Source organism: Toxotes jaculatrix, chromosome 15 (assembly GCF_017976425.1).
Source record: "Toxotes jaculatrix isolate fToxJac2 chromosome 15, fToxJac2.pri, whole genome shotgun sequence".
Lineage (NCBI taxonomy): Eukaryota > Metazoa > Chordata > Actinopteri > Toxotidae > Toxotes > Toxotes jaculatrix.
Window position 1 is genome coordinate 18,523,941 of NC_054408.1, and position 18,520 is coordinate 18,542,460.

The 18,520-nt window shown below is 40.9% G+C and overlaps 1 protein-coding gene across 8 annotated transcripts in view; it reads left to right on the top strand.

The window, feature by feature from the left end:
- myo1b (myosin IB) overlaps positions 1–13,520 on the top strand; it is a 57,988-nt gene extending 44,468 nt beyond the window's left edge. For 2 of the 8 annotated variants that reach the window (XM_041056559.1, XM_041056560.1), the window contains 18 exons: positions 1,575–1,637; positions 1,814–2,014; positions 2,150–2,376; positions 2,826–3,026; positions 3,995–4,088; positions 5,229–5,378; positions 5,503–5,571; positions 5,669–5,755; positions 6,071–6,157; positions 7,332–7,418; positions 8,313–8,399; positions 9,913–9,987; positions 10,112–10,246; positions 10,614–10,720; positions 10,878–11,010; positions 11,411–11,563; positions 12,377–12,507; positions 12,601–13,520. In XM_041056559.1, coding sequence (XP_040912493.1) covers positions 1,575–1,637; positions 1,814–2,014; positions 2,150–2,376; positions 2,826–3,026; positions 3,995–4,088; positions 5,229–5,378; positions 5,503–5,571; positions 5,669–5,755; positions 6,071–6,157; positions 7,332–7,418; positions 8,313–8,399; positions 9,913–9,987; positions 10,112–10,246; positions 10,614–10,720; positions 10,878–11,010; positions 11,411–11,563; positions 12,377–12,507; positions 12,601–12,733 — 2,220 coding nt within the window. In that variant the 3' untranslated portion in view covers positions 12,734–13,520. The remainder of the gene's footprint in view (positions 1–1,574; positions 1,638–1,813; positions 2,015–2,149; positions 2,377–2,825; positions 3,027–3,994; positions 4,089–5,228; positions 5,379–5,502; positions 5,572–5,668; positions 5,756–6,070; positions 6,158–7,331; positions 7,419–8,312; positions 8,400–9,912; positions 9,988–10,111; positions 10,247–10,613; positions 10,721–10,877; positions 11,011–11,410; positions 11,564–12,376; positions 12,508–12,600) is intronic. The other 6 variants (XM_041056562.1, XM_041056563.1, XM_041056564.1 and 3 more) reach the window with 3 other exon arrangements.
- The last annotated feature ends 5,000 nt before the right edge of the window (positions 13,521–18,520 follow it).

Here is an 18,520-nt window from a genome sequence, read left to right on the forward strand (position 1 = left end):
TGTTGAACCTCTAGTGCTGTTTCACCTAAATCTGCATTCTTGCCCTTGACCCCAATGCATTTCGACTTCATTTATGTCTTCTCTCCCGTCTCTGTCATCCATCACTCTCTCAGTTTATTCTCTCCCTGTCTCCCCTCTGTGGACTCTCTGGGACAAGTGATCCCTCACTCCAGTGAGGGTAAACACTCCCCGTTGTGGGCCTTTAAGCTCTGTTTGTTTTCAAAGCTCTATGTATGTGAGTGCTGCATCGGTGACCCCCACACCCCTTCCCCCACTAACACCACCACCAATGATATTTCACTCCTGGCCTCTGTCCAGTATACTGCATGGGAAAATACCACAGCACTGGAAAATAGAGGGAGGTCCACTAATCAGGAATTTGGCCAGTCACCCATCAGTTTAAACCACACCTTCTTTTCGCCCCCCCCCCCCAAAAAAAAAATATCAGTCACATTGTTTACATCTACCGAAGCTATGTTCCCAACCCATTAGGAGCTGTGAATTAGATGTCAGCAAAGTGGGTTTTTCAGGGGCCAGTGGCCTTTTTGACAGGGCAAGATGGAAAATATTTTCTTTTCCCTCTTCTTAAAGGCTTTTGTTCTCTCCTTACTCAGATGATTAGAAGACTAAGATGGATACAGAACAGGAGAGAAGGTCTTATTAGAACCTAGTATGGAACCAGCAAGGACAAATATGGCTATGAAGACCAGTGGACCAACAGTTAGACTGATTTAATCATTTCTGATCAAGGGATGCTTAAATAAGGAATAAGACCTGTAACTTTAAATATAACTTTAGAAATGTGTGTTCCCATTAGGCCCAGCGTGTTATAGTATGTGTGTTGACGTAGTATAACCTCAGTTAATAACAAAGCAAAATTCTAAGCTTTTAGATCAGAGTTAGACACACACTGCTTAAAGTGCCACTCTCTTCAGTTGTCCAAACCTTTTGTTTTTTGTTTATTGTTAAAGATTTAACACACTGTGAATAGTGCCGCCTTTGTCTCTTTACCACACAGCCTTGCTAAAAGCCCCTTACTGTAGGTGGCCTTGTGGCGGGGTCATTTGCCTCTTTGCTGTTTTGAGTATACTTTATACAGTATACTCTCTTTGACCCATCACCTGAACAGAAATACAAAGTAAATGATTTGTGTCTCCATCTCCTCACATCTTTAGCAAACCTGAGTGTGTAGATGACAGTCTTCTTACTTATTCTACTACTTAGCAATGTAGCATTTATCAGGCTAAAACAAATGAGTCCTTTTTCTATGAGTTTGAAACATAGTCATACTATATCATGTGCTGTGTTGTGCTACATCCAGTACATGTCACTTCTGTCTGATAAACTATGCAAAACTCTCTATCACTATCTACTGTGAAGACGACAGTACACATAGAGCCATCACCATTGATTAGGACCGTCTTTCCTATAGGTACTTGACCAAGTGGTCCATGTTGTGTTGAAACACAGGCAGGTTGAAGAGTGTTATTTCATCAACCACACAAAAAGTTTCTTGTTAGTCCTGCTTAAAGAGAGAAAAGCTATTATATCTTTGATCTGTTTTTCTGTCACAGGGCATCGAGTGGACTAACATTGAATATTTCAACAACGCTATTATCTGCGACCTCATTGAGAATGTAAGTCAGTCTCCCACTCCTCACAGACCACACAGGCCAATTTAGCATGAATTCACATTTCATGTCTGAGATGGTAATAGAAAATAGCCACCACTAGATGGTTTTAAATTTTGGTATTTAACATTTTTACATGAGCCTATACCACCTTTCATGTTTACCCACCTTTCGATGGCCAGAACCAAAATGGCATCTTGGCCATGTTGGATGAGGAGTGCCTGAGGCCTGGGACAGTCACAGATGAGACCTTCCTGGACAAACTTAACACTGTCTGTGCTGAGCACCAACACTTTGAGAGTCGCCTCAGCAAGAATTCGAAGTTTCTCAACGACCACAGCCTGCCACACAGTTGCTTCCGCATCCAGCACTACGCCGGCAAGGTACTTTAAATTAATCTGTGCACAGAACAATAAGAAGTCTGCAGAGAAATAACAAGATGTGTGGTCAAGTGCTATAAGAGGATCGTAGAGAACACCGGAGAGATTTGTTTAACTGTGTGTCTTCTTTTTATCAAGGTGTTGTACCGCGTCGAGGGATTTGTAGACAAGAACAACGACCTGTTATACAGAGACCTGTCACAGGCCATGTACAAGGCTAACCACAGCCTCATCAAACAGCTGTTCCCTGAGGGCAACCCTGCCAAAGTCAACCTGAAGAGACCACCCACTGCTGGATTCCAGTTCAAAGCATCAGTGGGCACTCTGATGAGGAACCTGCAGACCAAGAACCCAAACTACATCCGGTGAGTCCTGACATTTAGAGTATATTTGTTATTATACTGTCTGTAGTTTACATTTGCAGTATTTGACTTTTTTTTTAATGTTTGGCAAACAAATGAAAAACAAATGAATGAAATGTATTATGACTCTTCATACTATTATGTTAACTTAAAGAAGTAAAATAATTTGTCCACTGACAGTGAGTGGGGGTCTTGAAACTGCTTCTAATAAAACAATGAATTCAGGAAAACTGGTCTAGAGTTTAAAAAAAAAGAGTCTCCAGAACATTTTCAGGTAAATGTTCTTCCTTAGACAATCAGAGTAGTGTTGAACATTTAAAACAAAAACAAACTGTCAGTCTAACTGATGTATGTTCCTCAAACAATGAACCACCCATACATATGAGGGTGATATTAGCTCCATACATCAGTCTAGCACTACTGTGAACAACTTCTCCTCTTGCTTCCCGAAGCTGCATCAAGCCCAATGACAAGAAGGCATCCCACATCTTCACCGAGTCTCTGGTGCGCCATCAGGTGCGCTACCTGGGCCTGATGGAGAATGTCCGTGTGCGGAGAGCAGGCTATGCCTTCCGCCAGGCCTATGAGCCCTGCCTGGAACGCTACAAAATGCTCTGCAAACGGACCTGGCCCCATTGGAGAGGGCCTGCCAGGTAATGTTTGTGTTTATTCTGAAGCAGTGACTAATGTTGTGGGGCAGGTGAAGGGGACCAGAGAAGGGGCCTTGTTGCTGGACAGTTGCCAAAACAAATCCCTCCCAGGTTTATGTGAGCGTGGAAACTGAGAAACGCTCCCAGGTGTCTTTAACTAAGGCACTGAACCTCAGACTACTCCCAGTGGAGTGACTATGACCAGCACTAATAGACTGTAGCTGGAGTGGTCAGCTCCCAGGTGTGACTGTGTGGAGCTGTGTGAATGTGAAACAGGTTATTGCTGAAAAAAGACTCAGATGACTTTCCCTGGATAAACAAAGGCTCAAAAGGGGGAAATTATCAGCTGAATGTAAAAATACTTTGACCGAAAAGACTGTAATATATTTATTTTATATATATATTTAAATATATATGTTTTTTTTTATGAAAATGAGTTTATTATCAGCAGATGTTTTTATTACATATACATATTCAGTTATTGGCACAAAAGCCCTTATAATGTTCTCTCAGAAACTATCAGCAGTCTTGTCACATACTGGTTGTTCAGTGGTGAGAAGAAAAGAACCGTTCCCTCTCTGAACTACAACATGTTGAGACATTTGAACCTTATCTGTCTCCTTCGTTCCATATCAGCCAGACTTGCATGTTTCATCCACTGTGCTGGTAGAGGCCCTGATTCCTATCTGCTCTACCACACATCGGTATCTTGTTGTTCAGCCATCCCTCAGTGCTTTGTGTGGTTTTCTTATTTCCTCCCTCCACATTTTTCTCTCGATACGTTTCTTTCTCCTTTAATCAGTTCTCGTCTGTCTCTTAAACTCTACATCATTTATGTCGTGTTCCTCTGTTCCCTCTGTGAGCCGGAGTCCTCTCAGTGCTTCTCTACGGTTGTGCATATGTTGTTTATGTTCGCTTTAAGTGTCAGCTGAGCTTTGGGTGACCCCTCTGACTCTTCTGGCTTCACACAGGGAAGGAGTGGAGGTGCTGATGGCCGACCTCCAGGTTCCAGCAGAAGAGTTTTCCTATGGTCGCTCCAAGATCTTCATCAGGAACCCAAGAACGGTAGAAAACGCATGCCGATGCACAGTTAAACCCTATATCCCTTCAACTTGTGTTTTTCTTTCTCACCAGCTTTGTCATCTGCTGTGTTCTCTATCAGATGAAGCTGTGTTTGAATGTCTAAAGACTGAATCCAGTGTACTCAGCTGCCCTGTTTTCTCACAGTAAGATGTTTGTAAAGCAGGGTGGGCTGCACTTGGAGCCCCCACTTTGGCAATTAGCATGCAACCACTACTCTGAAAACACATGGTTTCACTTAGCCATCCCATCTAACATGGGAAATGAGCGTCTTTACTCCACTCTTGTAGGCTGTTCAGCTGTTGAAGCCTGCAGCGTTTGAATGGACTTTCTCCCTAACGGCAAAAAGACCAAACAAAGCTTGGAATAACATGATCTCATGCTGATGGAATTTTTTTCTTCTATAGTCACTTTTTTTTTTTTTTTTAAATCTGATCAACTTATCTCCCTCATATATCTTCAGCTGTGAAATCACTTAGACATAGAATCTGGTTAAGCAGATTGTGATGCAGCTTTCCAGACGCTATTTCTTTTCTTTGGTTGTTAATCCAATGTAGCCACGCCTCAAGCTTAATTGTTATCCAGGGTTGGTGAAATTCATGTCAGAAAACACAGAACAAGACGTGGCTTCACTAGACACATTCTGAGTAAATAGCAGTTAATATTCAAACTTTCCGCATACACTGTGAGAAAGATAAGGTTTGATAAAAATTTGGCAAATTGTTTTTTCCAACATGACATATCAAAAAACCTTAACTACTCTGCCCACAGATGAATGAACTGCAGTGGCTTACAATAGGACAATAAAATGTTGTACTCACGTCCCTGATAAAGATTAGTCGATTCACATAGGTCATTTTTTTATTGCTTATTGTTGTTAGCTCAAGCAGTAAAGTTTTTTTTTTCACCCGCAGAAAAACTGGACTTTGTTCTTCATTACTCAATTTTCATTACTCAATCAGTACTTGCTCAGAAAAAAAAAACAGGGTTTATTTTCCTCAAATGAGATTAGAAACATTTTCTGCTTATTTCAAAATTAAATTCCTAGCAGCATTGAACAGCAGGCATCACATTGCTACTGCTGTCTTGCTGTCTCATGCGGTTAATTCTCCTCTCTTCCTGTAGCTCTTCTTCTTGGAGGAGAGGAGGAGGCAATGCCTGCAAGACCTGGCCACGCTCATTCAGAAGATCTACCGTGGCTGGAAGTGCCGCAGTCAGTTCCTGCTGCTGAAACAGAGCCAGATAGTGGTGGCAGCATGGTACCGTCGATATGCGGTGAGGCTCTTTGAGAAAATGCACTCAAAGTCACACACAAATTTAAAAAAAAAAAAAGAGAGATAGGTATTGATGCATAACGTGTTGGTCATTTTACCTAATCTTTTCCTTTCCCATCTCACAGCAACAAAAGAAGTACCAGAGGATCAAGAGCGCCACCACTGTGGTGCAGTCCTACACCAGAGGATGGCAGGTGTGCACCTTCCTATGAATTCACTCTGTTAATGAAATGTAGCAGAAGTGATAGAAACAATATCAAACTGTCTGCTTGCTTGTTATTTTTGCCCCAGGCCCGCAAACTCCTGAGAGAGCTGAAATATCAGAAGAGATGTGAAGAGGCAGCGACCACCATCGCAGCCTACTGGCACGGCACCCAGGTACTGGGGCATTATAGTGCAGAGGGATACCAGAGCGTGGGGTGGTTACCTCAGCGAAACATCAGCCTGACTGATACTTTTCATTGTATGCAGTGTTCCTGCCTAATGGCCCCAGAGATTTACAAAAATTCTGTTCTTTAACAAAGCTCTCCTTGATATTATTGCTGCTGTTTCCCTTCAATCCTGCTTTATTTTTCCTGACCACACAACTGCAATTTCTCTTTTTTTCCTCTCAACCCTCTTTCACTTCCTTTTCTTGATTCTTTTCCTTCTCACATCTTCAACCTGTCCTACCTAACGCCCACCCCATCCTAGGCTCGGATGGAGCTGCGACGTCTAAAACAAGAGGCGCGGAATAAACATGCTGTGACAGTTATTTGGGCATACTGGCAGGGAACCAAGGTATTTCCACCCAGCCGTAGTGTGTCGCTGTCCCAGCTGTCTTGTCATCCCTGTTCACCACGTCCCATCAGATCCCATTTTCACTGTGAAGCGATCTAATAGAGCAGCAGCCACTCTGAACCAAACCTAGTCCTTCTCCTGTCCGCTGGCCTGATTAAAGTGCCTTATTGTTGTTTGTCCTGTTTTTCTTTATGTAGCTGTTACATGTAGGATTGTCTTATATTTTGGTTGTTGTTCTTTTACATATTTATTTTATTTCAGTCCTGGCTTTACAAATCAAAAATTAGATTTTTACACGTATGGGACAAAACTTATCTCTTTGATTAGCCACACTCAGATCCTAAAACATAGCTCACATTTTTTAAATGTCTGTGTCTGTGGCTTGGTGTATATCCAATCTGATGTTTTAAATTTGTTCCTCATCTTCTATAATCTAGTGATTAGTTCAACCGTACAGTGCCCACCACATACATGGTTTTCTCCCTGCTAATCACTCGATCTCATGCTGAGGAGTCTATTTTTAATATAGTGATACGCTGACAGCAAAACACCAGGAAGCCCGTGTAAATAAACATGGAATTATGTCACTATGATGGCACAGATGTTTCTACTTTATAAAGCTTCAGCGTTTTCAATCACAGCCACTGTGCAGATTTTGTAATCTGCATACATAGCATACTATTATCTTATCATTATTTCTTATGCTTACCAGTGTTATCATGTCAGATATTCTTGGCAGTTGTTAATCAATAATCATCAATACTTTATTTCAAGGTCTCTCAGCCTGCAGATAACTATCAATTCCGACTCTTTACAGATGCTGTTAACAATTATTCTATGCTGTATGTGACCTTTGTTCTTAGCAAACGTGATGGCTTCTTATTGGTCAGCATCTTTATGAAGCTATAGATAATCCAGACTCTCCAGCTGTAGTTATATGGCTCCCTCTGAGACCTGCCCATATGCAGAGTTGCACAATGTGAGCACCACTCATTTGTTGCTCACATGTTGATATTAACCACCCTCTGTTCCATCTTTTGACATCTTTTGTTGTCTTTCGTCCGTGTTTCCTCTTGATGCCTTTCCACACCTACTCAGTACGTCTCCTGAGACAATTAAGTTATGGTTGTCACTGAAATTAACCTCCCCCACAACTGCCACCGCTTTTCATCAGGCCCGGAGAGAGCTGCGTCAGCTGAAGGAGGAGGCGAGGAATAAACATGCCGTATCGGTCATTTGGGCCGGCTGGCAGGGCACCAAGGTATTTGGGAAGCCTGTAGATCTGACTTGCCGTGACTGTGACTTGCCGCCTCCATCGACCCCCCTCCCATCCCCCCTCCACCTCCCAAAACCATCAAATATGCATCAGTCTGCCCGACCCATTTTTAACATTCTGTTTACATTTTATGACATAAAGCAGTTTAGCAAACATTCTCACATACACACAAGCCATCATCCACTGGATGCTGAAGTAAAACAAAATAGTGCTCTTACTGTTGGGATCAAAACAGACATTATTCCCAAGGCCTGTCTTTACAGTTCTGTCTGCCAGGCAAAATTGTAATTTTGCAAATGTAAGTACTACTTTGTGACTCAAGGTTACGTGGGCAACCCCTTTCCATGGAAGACACAGTCAGACATACACACCAGGTATTATTTTGGGTTTGTTTTCTGCTTCTTCCTCCAAGGTCCATGTCTCAGCACTGCATGCTGCTTGCTCCTTCTGCATGACTTCTTCCTTCTCATGTAGCTGATGCACGTTTACTCCTTGCATCGCAGTATTGTTTGTCTCTTTTAGATGGAACTGTTTGGATTCTTTGAGGTGACCCCTGCTGCCTCAGTTGTGACTTTTGCTCTTCTCCTGTTACACTCAAAAGTTCCACTAAAAAGCACAAACTCTGTTTCCCTTACAGAAGTTTCCCTGATAAAGGTTTGTACGATCCACAGTGCCGTATTCGTTTTCTGGAGGCTGAAGCAGTAGAGCTGTGCTTTTACAGTCTCTTGGTGGTCTCACAGAGCCCGTGTGCAGTGTGTACGTGTGTGTATTTGATGTTTGCTTGCCTCAGGCAAAACGGTATCTCCCTCTTCTTCCTCTCATCTTCTTTTGCTTCATTTGTTCCCGCTCTCTTTCTCTTCCCGCCCACCCCCTGAACAGGCTCGCAGGGAGCTGAGGAGACTGAAGGAAGAGGCCAGACGTAAGCATGCTGTCGCTGTGATTTGGGCCTACTGGCAGGGACTCAAGGTACCTACCAGCCCCACGGCACAGCTCATCACCAAGTGTGCCACCTACTCATCACCCCTGACCCAACTCCTCCTCATACCTCCTCAGCCATCTTTGCACTTCTCTTCAGAAAGCCTGTTCCTGCCCAGTGCTGTGATGACACTTTATCCATTACCTTGGCGTTGTTCCAAATTCTTATGCAATATATCCCGGGGGTTAAGCACGTAGGGACATAAGTAATCGTGAGGTTATTGGTTAATATATTAAATCAACTTTTATTGCAAATTAAATATTTCAGCCATCAAAACCATAGTACAGTCATCAGTATACTCAGTTCTGAATTTGAAAAAATCTCAATGAATTCTCCACGACCACAACATAGTACTTTTTAATATTGTTTTCCTCCCTATTCCCTTTGCAGAGCAGTCCTTGTGCAACGTGCAGGATTTGCAGTCCTTCCACATTTGCCACCTGTGTGGCCCAGAAAAATGTGTTTAACACAGTAGCTGGGATCTCATCTTAGAGGACTAGTTCCTCAAATCAAAACACAAATCCTTTACAGTTTACCCCAGTGGTTTCTAATCATGCAGATATTTTTGGGGGGTTTTATTTGCAAAGGTTTTAGACTTCTGCCACCACACCGTTACAATGGACATGGATAGAATTTTATTTGAGGTGCTGAAATCATTGGAACATTTTTATTTGAAAGACAGAAACCAGTCCCTGGTAACTCACAATAATCCACAGCCCAGTGGGCAGCAGTTTTTCTTGCAACAGTTTATTTGGTAGGAAATAGAATAAGATGGAAAGATATGAGTAGGTAGAGTGGTTAAAGTTAAACTTTCCCTAGTAATTCAATAGTTTTAGATTTTTAGACACTTTACACAGTTGCTGTTTTCCTGGTTTTTAATGCCGAAAATTTAAACCAACAGAGCCTGATTAACACGGCAGAGGCTGTCTGTCAGTCTCTCTTTCTGTTCTGTTCCTTTCTAAACATCTTTCTCAGTCTGCTTCCTCTGTATCTGTGCAACTAATTCAAGATAAAGCAGCACTGTTTTGTCGAACAGTATTTATTTCACCTGTTATTTCTGTGTTTTTAGGTTTGTGTCCTAGGTTTTGGTGATTATCATCTCTTGCGTGTTCTGTCTGGTTTTAGAACTGTCATCACACTCGTCATTTGTTGCAGTGTTAATCTTTTCATCATATTAATTGACCACTTTGCACCTCACAGTGCACCTGTTTACAGCTCAATTTGTGCAATAAGGTCAGCTTGAACATCATTTGCCATAACCATTAATTACTTTGTAGCTTTAATCGTAATTTTGATTAATTCCAACAGCTTGGAGTTCACTGTTTGTTTCAGTTGTTCATTGTTTGTGACTAACCATATGTCTGTTATTTTAATGTGCTGTTTGTGTATACTGTCATCCTCCTATCAGTGTATTCCTTTTTTTCCCCCCTGCTTCACATCAAGATAATAGGTAGCAATAGGTGACTGACAGTTTATTTATTTTTAAATTCTTTGCTGTAACAGGTCCGCAGAGAGTACAGAAAATACTTCAGGGCAAATGCAGGCAAGAAGATCTATGACTTCACCATCCAGAGAATTGTAAGTGTGGCTCAAAATATTTGCTTGAACATTAACTTGAATAAATGTTGTTGCCAGTGTTGTTTCAGTTTTCAACAACGATCACTTAAACGGTCATTTAACGGTCATGTGTCCATTTGTCCAGCTGCAAAAGTACTTCCTGGGTCTGAAGAGCACCATGCCCTCCATGTCACCCATAGACAAGAACTGGCCTGCTAGGCCTTATCTCTTCCTGGATGGAACCCACACAGAGCTCCGGAGAATCTTCCATCTCTGGAGGGTCAGTCTCAAAGACGCAGAGCCAGTCTATTCTGTTGGTCTCATTCATCCAATTAATTCTTCTGTTATTTCTGTTATTATGATTTGTTGATAAGCGACATTTCAGTCATAGACCTTTGTCAAGCGTTAAACTCACAGGGTGAAACAACAGCTTTATATTGGAGCCACAACCTGGAGTCACAAACACCAACGACTGCAGTCTTGTAAATAATTTATAAAATATATACAGAGTATAAGATCAGCATCACAAAATCCATAGAATATAATAGAAACCTGAAAATGAATTATTGGATATGCAACACAGTACAATGTTAATATTTTGCAGCAAGCGTCTGTTGTTTTAACTTCTCTTGGTTTTGTGTGTTCAGTGCAAGAAATACAGGAGCCAGTTCACAGAGGAGAAGAAGGCGGTGTATGAGGAGAAGCTGGAGGCAAGTGAGATCTTCAAGGATAAAAAGGCTCTCTACCCAAGCAGGTACCTGAAGCACAGTGCTGTTAATTTCATGGTATAGGTATATAAGAGCAATTTTACTTTTTGATAATAAAATGGGAGAATCTCTAATTCCACGGTAAACACAAAGCATCAAGCGTCTCATTTGCTACCTATTGGATATGCTTTTCTTTTGTCTCAGTGTGAGCCAGCCCTTCAAAGGAGATTACCTGGAGATCAGCAAGAACCCCAAGTATCAGAAACTCAGCAGTGCTATGGATGAGAAGGTTCTGCTGGCTGATGTGGTTAACAAGATTAACAGAGCTAATGGCAAGGTAAGACAGATGGCTCACACAAAATTCACCATCCGTTTAGCTTGTGTAAGAACTAAAAAGTCCAAAAGTATAAGCTGTTTTTACACTATGACCTGCTCACTTTTCCCCACAGGCTTAGTGGAGCACAAATCTATCAAGGTGTTTTAAAGTACTTTTCATCCAGCTGTGAAGCAATCTGATGTTTTTGACATCTTAACAACTGACATTATTTTTGTTCCAGCAGAGAGCAGACTTGCCCGGACACGTGTATCATGTTTTACTCTTAACCCTTTCCCAGTTTCAAGATCACAGGACACTTGAAAACCTGTTTCAGTGTGTGCGTCTGCCTATGACATAATGTTGACATGCTGCATAATGATGGAATGACATTGAGTTGACCTGTGTCTGCTCTGGTTTGCAGGGAACAGCTCGAATCTTCCTGCTGACTAAGAAGAGCGTCGTCCTGGCTGACCAGAAGACAGGCCAAGTGAAGGCTAGTGTCCCTCTGCCAGATCTCACTAGTGTGTCGGTCAGCACACAGAGTGATGGCTTCTTTGCTCTCAAACTCAAAGAGGTGAGCAAGAAAGCAAATAAAATTGTCCTTAAATGTCAAACTGTTCCTTTAAAGCCTGCTGAGACACTAAAGGAGTTAAATTGTGGTTAAATGTGCAGGTATTCTTTTGGGTTATTTTGATTAGCAATGGATACTAAACCAAGAAGTTACACCAGACTACATTTTCACACAATGGAAGTGAGTCTGGAGTAATGTACCTTCCACTAACTGAAATAGATTTACTCTGTCTGTCTAAATGAAATTATACTGTTGGTTTAAATGCCCATGGGAAATATCTGGCCACAGGAAGTACTGATTCAAAACTTTTTTTTTTTATTACCCAACTCCTTTAGTTTTTTCATTGAATTGAGAAACACAACAAGTAAACATTTTACAAGAGTTAAGTTTTTCCTGTTAACCAAACCCTGGGCACCAGGCTGACACAAAACACAAACACACCTACACATTCAAACACAAAATAGCCAACAACAAGCTTATAAATCAATGTTGAGTGGCTGCATTACAAAGAACAAAAGATATGAGAAGGAAATAATAATAATGACAAAATATATCAACAAATAAGGAAAGAATAACTGACTTAATAAAAAAAAATAATGGAAATAATAATACATTTTAGGATCCTTTACTGGGAAACAGCAGTGGTAAAGGGGACTCACACTTTATAAAACTGGTGTAACTCATTTTTTCATGTAGATTGTTTCTCTATTCTCTAGCTTGTTATGGTTGTTTTTTTAATCCTCATTTTTTTAAAATTAAATGTTATTAAATTTTACCAAAGTCTGATGCCAGTTTCATCATGTTATTTTACATTAGGGCTCAGCCTCAGCAGTCAAAGGAGACTTCTTGCTCAGCAGTGAGCACCTAATCGAGATCATCACCAAGCTCCACCGCATTGGAGCCACGGCTGCAGACAGGGAGCAGCTCAACGTTGACATCTCAGACGAGTAAGCGAGCACGCAGTCATTATGGTCAAAGGATCTGATACAGCTTCCACCTGGATGGCGTTTAATGATGTGGAAAATGTTTCTGTGTGACAGGTTTCTGGTGCAGTTCAAGCAGGACAAAGTATGTGTGAAATTCATCCAGGGAGCCCCCAAGAATGGCAACAGTGTGTCCTGCAAGCGCAAGAACAACCGCCTGCTGGAGGTGTCGGTGCCCTCGACAGCATAAAGCAGCCCCACCCCCTCTGCTTCCAGTGCTGCTCCTGAGTGCTCAAATTGGGGGCAGTTAAACACAGAACCACCACCACCCACTCCGAAACTCTGGTCTCAAGAGCCATCACCCCAGTGCCCACCCTGAGCCCAAAAATGACAGTGCAGTTATTTGGCTTGTTATGTTGTTTTATTTCCTTCAGTCTCTTGTTATCAGATTTACTACGGCACCACTATTGCAATAACCATGTGCCGCTGTTATTTTGGCAAAGAAAGCCTTGAACTGGGTTGCATGCCACAGAAATTTGGTAAAAAAAAAAATGTTTCACTGGTGTTTTGTAAAACTGGGGTCAAGAGTTGAAGATGGATAAGAAAAATATTGGTGTGGAGCACAAGAGACTTCTGTATGACAGTGGTGATGTTGATGATGATTGTTCTGCCTGAATGTGGTGAGTCAGTCTTCAGAGAAAATGTCATTATAAGAACTTTGTGACAAGCTCCAGCCTCAACTGGCCTTGACTCATCCATTTTTAAGCAGCTCTGGCTTTAAGCACATGGTTTAAAATTTGAGATGAACTGGGAACTTTTGGGCTTGGCCTGTCAGTGTTAGTTTCTCTGAGCAAAGTGAATACTGCACTTGTTTTCACCTCGATGTAACCAATAGAGGATGATCTGAAAATGAATTTGATTGTATGATGTATTATTTTCTATATATTTTTTTTTCTCTGAAAAAAAAACAAAGCACAGTGGGCAGTTGAGAAGTCAAATGTAATTTGCTAGATTATTGTAAAACCACTTTTTTGTATTTGCAATTCCTATGTGCCATGTTCCATTAAACACATGACCGTGTACAAATCCAAGCCATATAGGTGATTGACCCCATTCACTTACTGTTATTGACTATATCAATGCCAAAAACACTTGAATAGGGGGGCATATCAACCTGTGTTGGCAATGTTTTGTAAGTTTAGACAGCACTGCACATGTGATCAGTTTCCCCTCTACCAGCACAGTACGGTTTGTAACCATTTCCAAGCTTAATTTCACCCGCAAAGTGTTATTGTAAACTGAATTCATATCCTTTACACATTGAATGTCCTGTCTGACTCTAAGAAAACCCACTCGCTTTATGTGGGACTTAATTAAAGATACTGACATTGGCAGTACAGACATTCCAGTGGAAGGTGAAACCCTTGATACTGATATTTTTGTGTGCAATAAATAAAATGCTTTGTCTCAATTAATCTTTTCGTCAAAACAGTAGTGAGAACCCATAGTAGTCGCCCTCACTGTACTATAAGCTGTACATAGGCTCTTTAGGCTGTAGCCTCAGCATGGACAAGGGGTTTCCTTAGTATCCTAATTTTAATTGCTGTGTTTGTGAAATGGCTGTTTTTTTGCCACTGCAGCTTGAGTTATTGTAATGCTTGACCCACTCTGACCTAATGTGTATTTTTCAATGGGAAAAAGACCAAATATTAAGTGCACATGACCATAGATTCTTGATGTACCTAAAGAAATCAACCAGTTTCAGCTTTTACAATTTACTAGTACACTCATATAAAAAAATGGTTTGCATATATTTACACACAAGCCAAAAATAATGAGTATCAAAGAAGCAAGAGTGTTATATTTTCAGGTATATTGACTATAATAATCTGTATGTGTATTGGATGTGCTGGTAGTGGGTTTTGTACTGTTTGTTTTTAAGTCAACCAGTTGTTTTTTATCTGGTGACTTTGTGAGGGAATAACACAACCAAACTTGGTCTAGTGATGTTTTGCAATCCAGAATATCTTGGTTTGTATGGGTTTCTTTTTTCTTTTTTTCTTTTTTTTGTATTCTTTAAACCCACACACAACACAGGGACTTGACAAATCAGTTGTTGATGTCCTGCGCACGGGAACGATTGAGCTGCACGCCAGTTTTGATGTACTTGTTCCTTGGCTCTTCACTGTTTCCATGCGGTTTTGCTAAGGTGACATCTTCCTTCCCCTCTCGCTCTCTACTCTGTTTCGTGATTTGAACAATGGCTAGAACTGCAAAATGGTGTCTGCATTCTTGTGTGCCTAATGTTAACCTGTGCTGAGAGACATGAACATGGGAATGTTTCAATAGAACTCAATGTAACATTTACAAGTAATCTTTTTTTTAAATTAAATAAAAATCAGTAATAAATAAATGTTGCTATTCTGGGATTCTGTGACACTCTATGCTTTGTTATTTTGTTAATGTACCAATGTTAATTTATATAAAGGTTGCCTATATTTCTGCATGTCATCCACATCTACCTATGAATGACTACTTGTACAGAACAATTTGTACATTTTGAGCAGTCTTTCCATGTAACCCACAGTGCAGACAGCATTTGAAATCATACATCAGTGCATCACATTATTAAATCTCACATTATTTTAAAAGGGCCTAGGTTGCTATTTATCAGCAGGGTGTTGGCTCTGACTGGGAGTCTTATGGGTTAGTAGCATTGGGGCTGGACAGCCAGGCCTTGTAGTCAAGCAGCTGGCCAGATGTTTTCCATCACATCTGGGGAGAACTGTCCTAGGGTTAAATTCCGCGGCTTGGGGAAAGCTGCCGGCAACAGGTCTCCAGGGAGCAGCCCTCAGATTGAGCACAGAGTGGTAAAAATAGCATACCATTTTGGGCTGCCCAGTACCCGGTTCCCACCACTCGGCAGGCTGGGAAAGGAAGGAGGAGTCCCAGCCTCCCTGTGGATATTCAACCCGCACTGGGAGTGCAAAGGAACTGTACAACACACAATCCCATCTCCTGCAAGGCCTGTAGTATTCAAACAGTGAAGCACATCATCAAACCAGCACAACAGGAAGACCAGAGTGGGTTCTGGTGATGCTTTGCTGTTGCACCAGATGATCCAAAGTAAAATAAGAAATAGTGTAATTTAATATTGTGAATTTAATATTCAAATTTGCTTTGTTCATTTATGATTTGATGGAAACTGAGACGATCATTTGTAAGGTGTGATCGAGTTTTATTTTTAAAAGATCATTACCAGGTCATTAACGCTTTTATTCTGAAAGGTGAACATACAATACCACCTCTCAGAGTGGAGGAGGGTCACACTACTTGTGAGATTGAGTAGTCTTTGGCGACATCTCATGGATTTCAGGTGACATTGCAATGAAAAAGATAAACCAAGGATGCTGGAAGAGGATGTCCGACAGAAAAGTTGACCTTAGTGATGGCTTTTTACTGATCTGTAAAGCCTTCATAAATAACTTCTCACACATTAGAAAAACATTGCTTACCGTTACTTACAGACTTTAATAATGCATGCTTTGTTAGAAGATTAGAATTAGAAGTTAGAATTCTCTGGTTTATTGTACTCTTCTGAAACTTTAGATTATTTCTTATTTTGCAATAACATTGGCAGCCAAAGCTTCGTACATTTTAAAACTACATTCCTCAGTTACCACATATGTTGCACCGTGACCGGTCAGATGGAGAGTCTGTAAACAACTGGATGAATGTCCTATGGGGACTTCACATCCGGCTCAAGATGTTATCAGCGGCAGTGGACTGCAGTGCTGCTGACAATAAAAGCAATGCATAAAAACATGTAAGTGTACTGCGAATGTGAAATACATTTGACAAAAAGATGCTGGCTCCCTCTTAGGTTGTTGCACCTGTCTGGAACCTCATTAACATTTTGTCTAAAACACTGTATAATGTGTGGTAGGATGAAAATATGCTGACATAACATAAAGTATGCACAAATGTACTGTGGTGTCTGATTCTCTAACACCTCCTTATTCTGTTACAGTGTTTTGACACATAAAACCTGTCACACCTATCTCTCACACACAGCTGTAATACCTCCAGGTGGTTTTCAGTGAAATCATCATCATAGGTTTCTCTCTCTCTCTCTCTCTCTCTCTCTCTCTCTCTCTCTCTCTCTCTCTCTCTCTCTTTCTTTCTCTCTCTCTCTCTCTCTGGCTGTTCTCTGAACAATATGCTGTACAGAAAAGGATGCAATGAAACAAAATACAATAAAGAAGCACAGAAATGCCAAAGCATGATTATAATAAATGAAAGAAGTCATGACTGAGTAGAAAAAAAAATACATAGTGGCTGCTTGTCCACCGACTTTTAAAGTCCAGTCGCCTGGGAATAGAAAGGCTGTCTGAAAAGTGGCATGTGCCTTGATGCCTCAATAGAGCTTACCTGATGGTAGCAGTCAAGATAAACGGTGGCCTGCAAGAGCTGCTGTCTGCGATAATGGCTTGTTCTCTTTTCCTGCACCTTTGTAGCATAGATCTCCACCAAGTGTGGCTGATTGCTATCTTTGTGGCCAGCTTAACAATTCTGTAAGGTTGCCTCAGGTCAAGCACACACAAGTTACCGAACCTGCACCAGGAACACTTTAAACAGGACACCTTTACAGTACATAGGGACTGGAGAGTGGGTGGTCATACTCTTCCTGTAATCAATAATCATCTCTTTTTAACACGTTTAATTTCTTAGTCAAATCATTTGAAAAGTCTCTTGTATCTCATGGCGTTTCCTACATGTTCAGAATCAGGTCTTGTGACTGTGGAATTTTCAAACAGACCTAATATAGCAGCTGGCAGTGCCTTCCAGTGGAACTGAATGTAGCTGTGCAGTTATATAGCACAGGCACTGTGGGCAAGTCAGATCCAACTTCTGGACTGAACAATAACTTCCCTCAAAGAAGCATTGATTTTCAGAGTTAGTGTGAAAGGAGGAAACTCTCAGTTCAATAATCCCTTGATAGCTGCTGTCAACATCATTTAGATGTATTTAATGTTGATGTGAGATTTTTTTTCAAAGAATTAGTGAATTGGCAATGCCTGTTTAAGTTTGCCTGTTTAACCTGTTTATGCCAAATAAGCCAGATATCATTAAACTCAGGAAGCTGCCATTTTTATGCTTCCAGACAATTACCACAGGCTTTTTCAAGACCTGAATTTACTGCCGTCTAGAGTCAATAGGATCAAAGTTCAATGAGAACTAATGAATCTCTAAAGTGAACATGCGACACCCCCCTCCCACCTTTCTCCTTCTCCCGACCTTTCCTTCTCTCTACCATTAATTTAATGTTGCACATTATTAGAGGTGAAATCCTTAAGAATGACCCCCTTTCTACATATAGTATGTAGACAGGGGTCTATTGTTTTTGTAATTGAATTAGCATATTGCCTCGTGGAACTACTACTTCTCCTGGGTCTCCTGGGACATGTAACATCAGATGCATTGTGTTGAACCATCCGCTGTGGTGCCAGTTAGCTAGTGTATGATTTGTTTTTTGTTTTTCTTGGTTGGTTGTGACTGCAATAACTCTGGCTCCTCAACAGCAGGAGCTAGTATCATTAATTTTCTGAAACCAAGAAAAGATCGATGATTTTCTCATTGAATCACACATCACATCTTCAAAGATGTATTTGTCTAACATCTATTTGCTCAAAAACAGTTGTTTTTTTTTTTCTTGTTTTTTTTTTTTTGTAAAGCAGTGATACATAACAAACACATCCTGGGAGTGTTGGAAGTTACTTAACCGTATTGACTGTATTGAGCTGTCAGTTGAGCTGATTGTCAAGGCTGATTTCATTATTGAGTGAGGGAGTTTAGGATGTAGACGTCAACACATTGGCCACCAGCCCGCTGATTTACTTTGGCATAAATCTATGCTGTGATTTGAATGAAAACAGCCCCCAAGATCAGAAACAGACACTCTGTCATTTGGAGGAAATTAATTTCCTTTACTTTCTATGTAGGACAAATAAGGCTAATTTCTAGTTTTAGAGGTCAC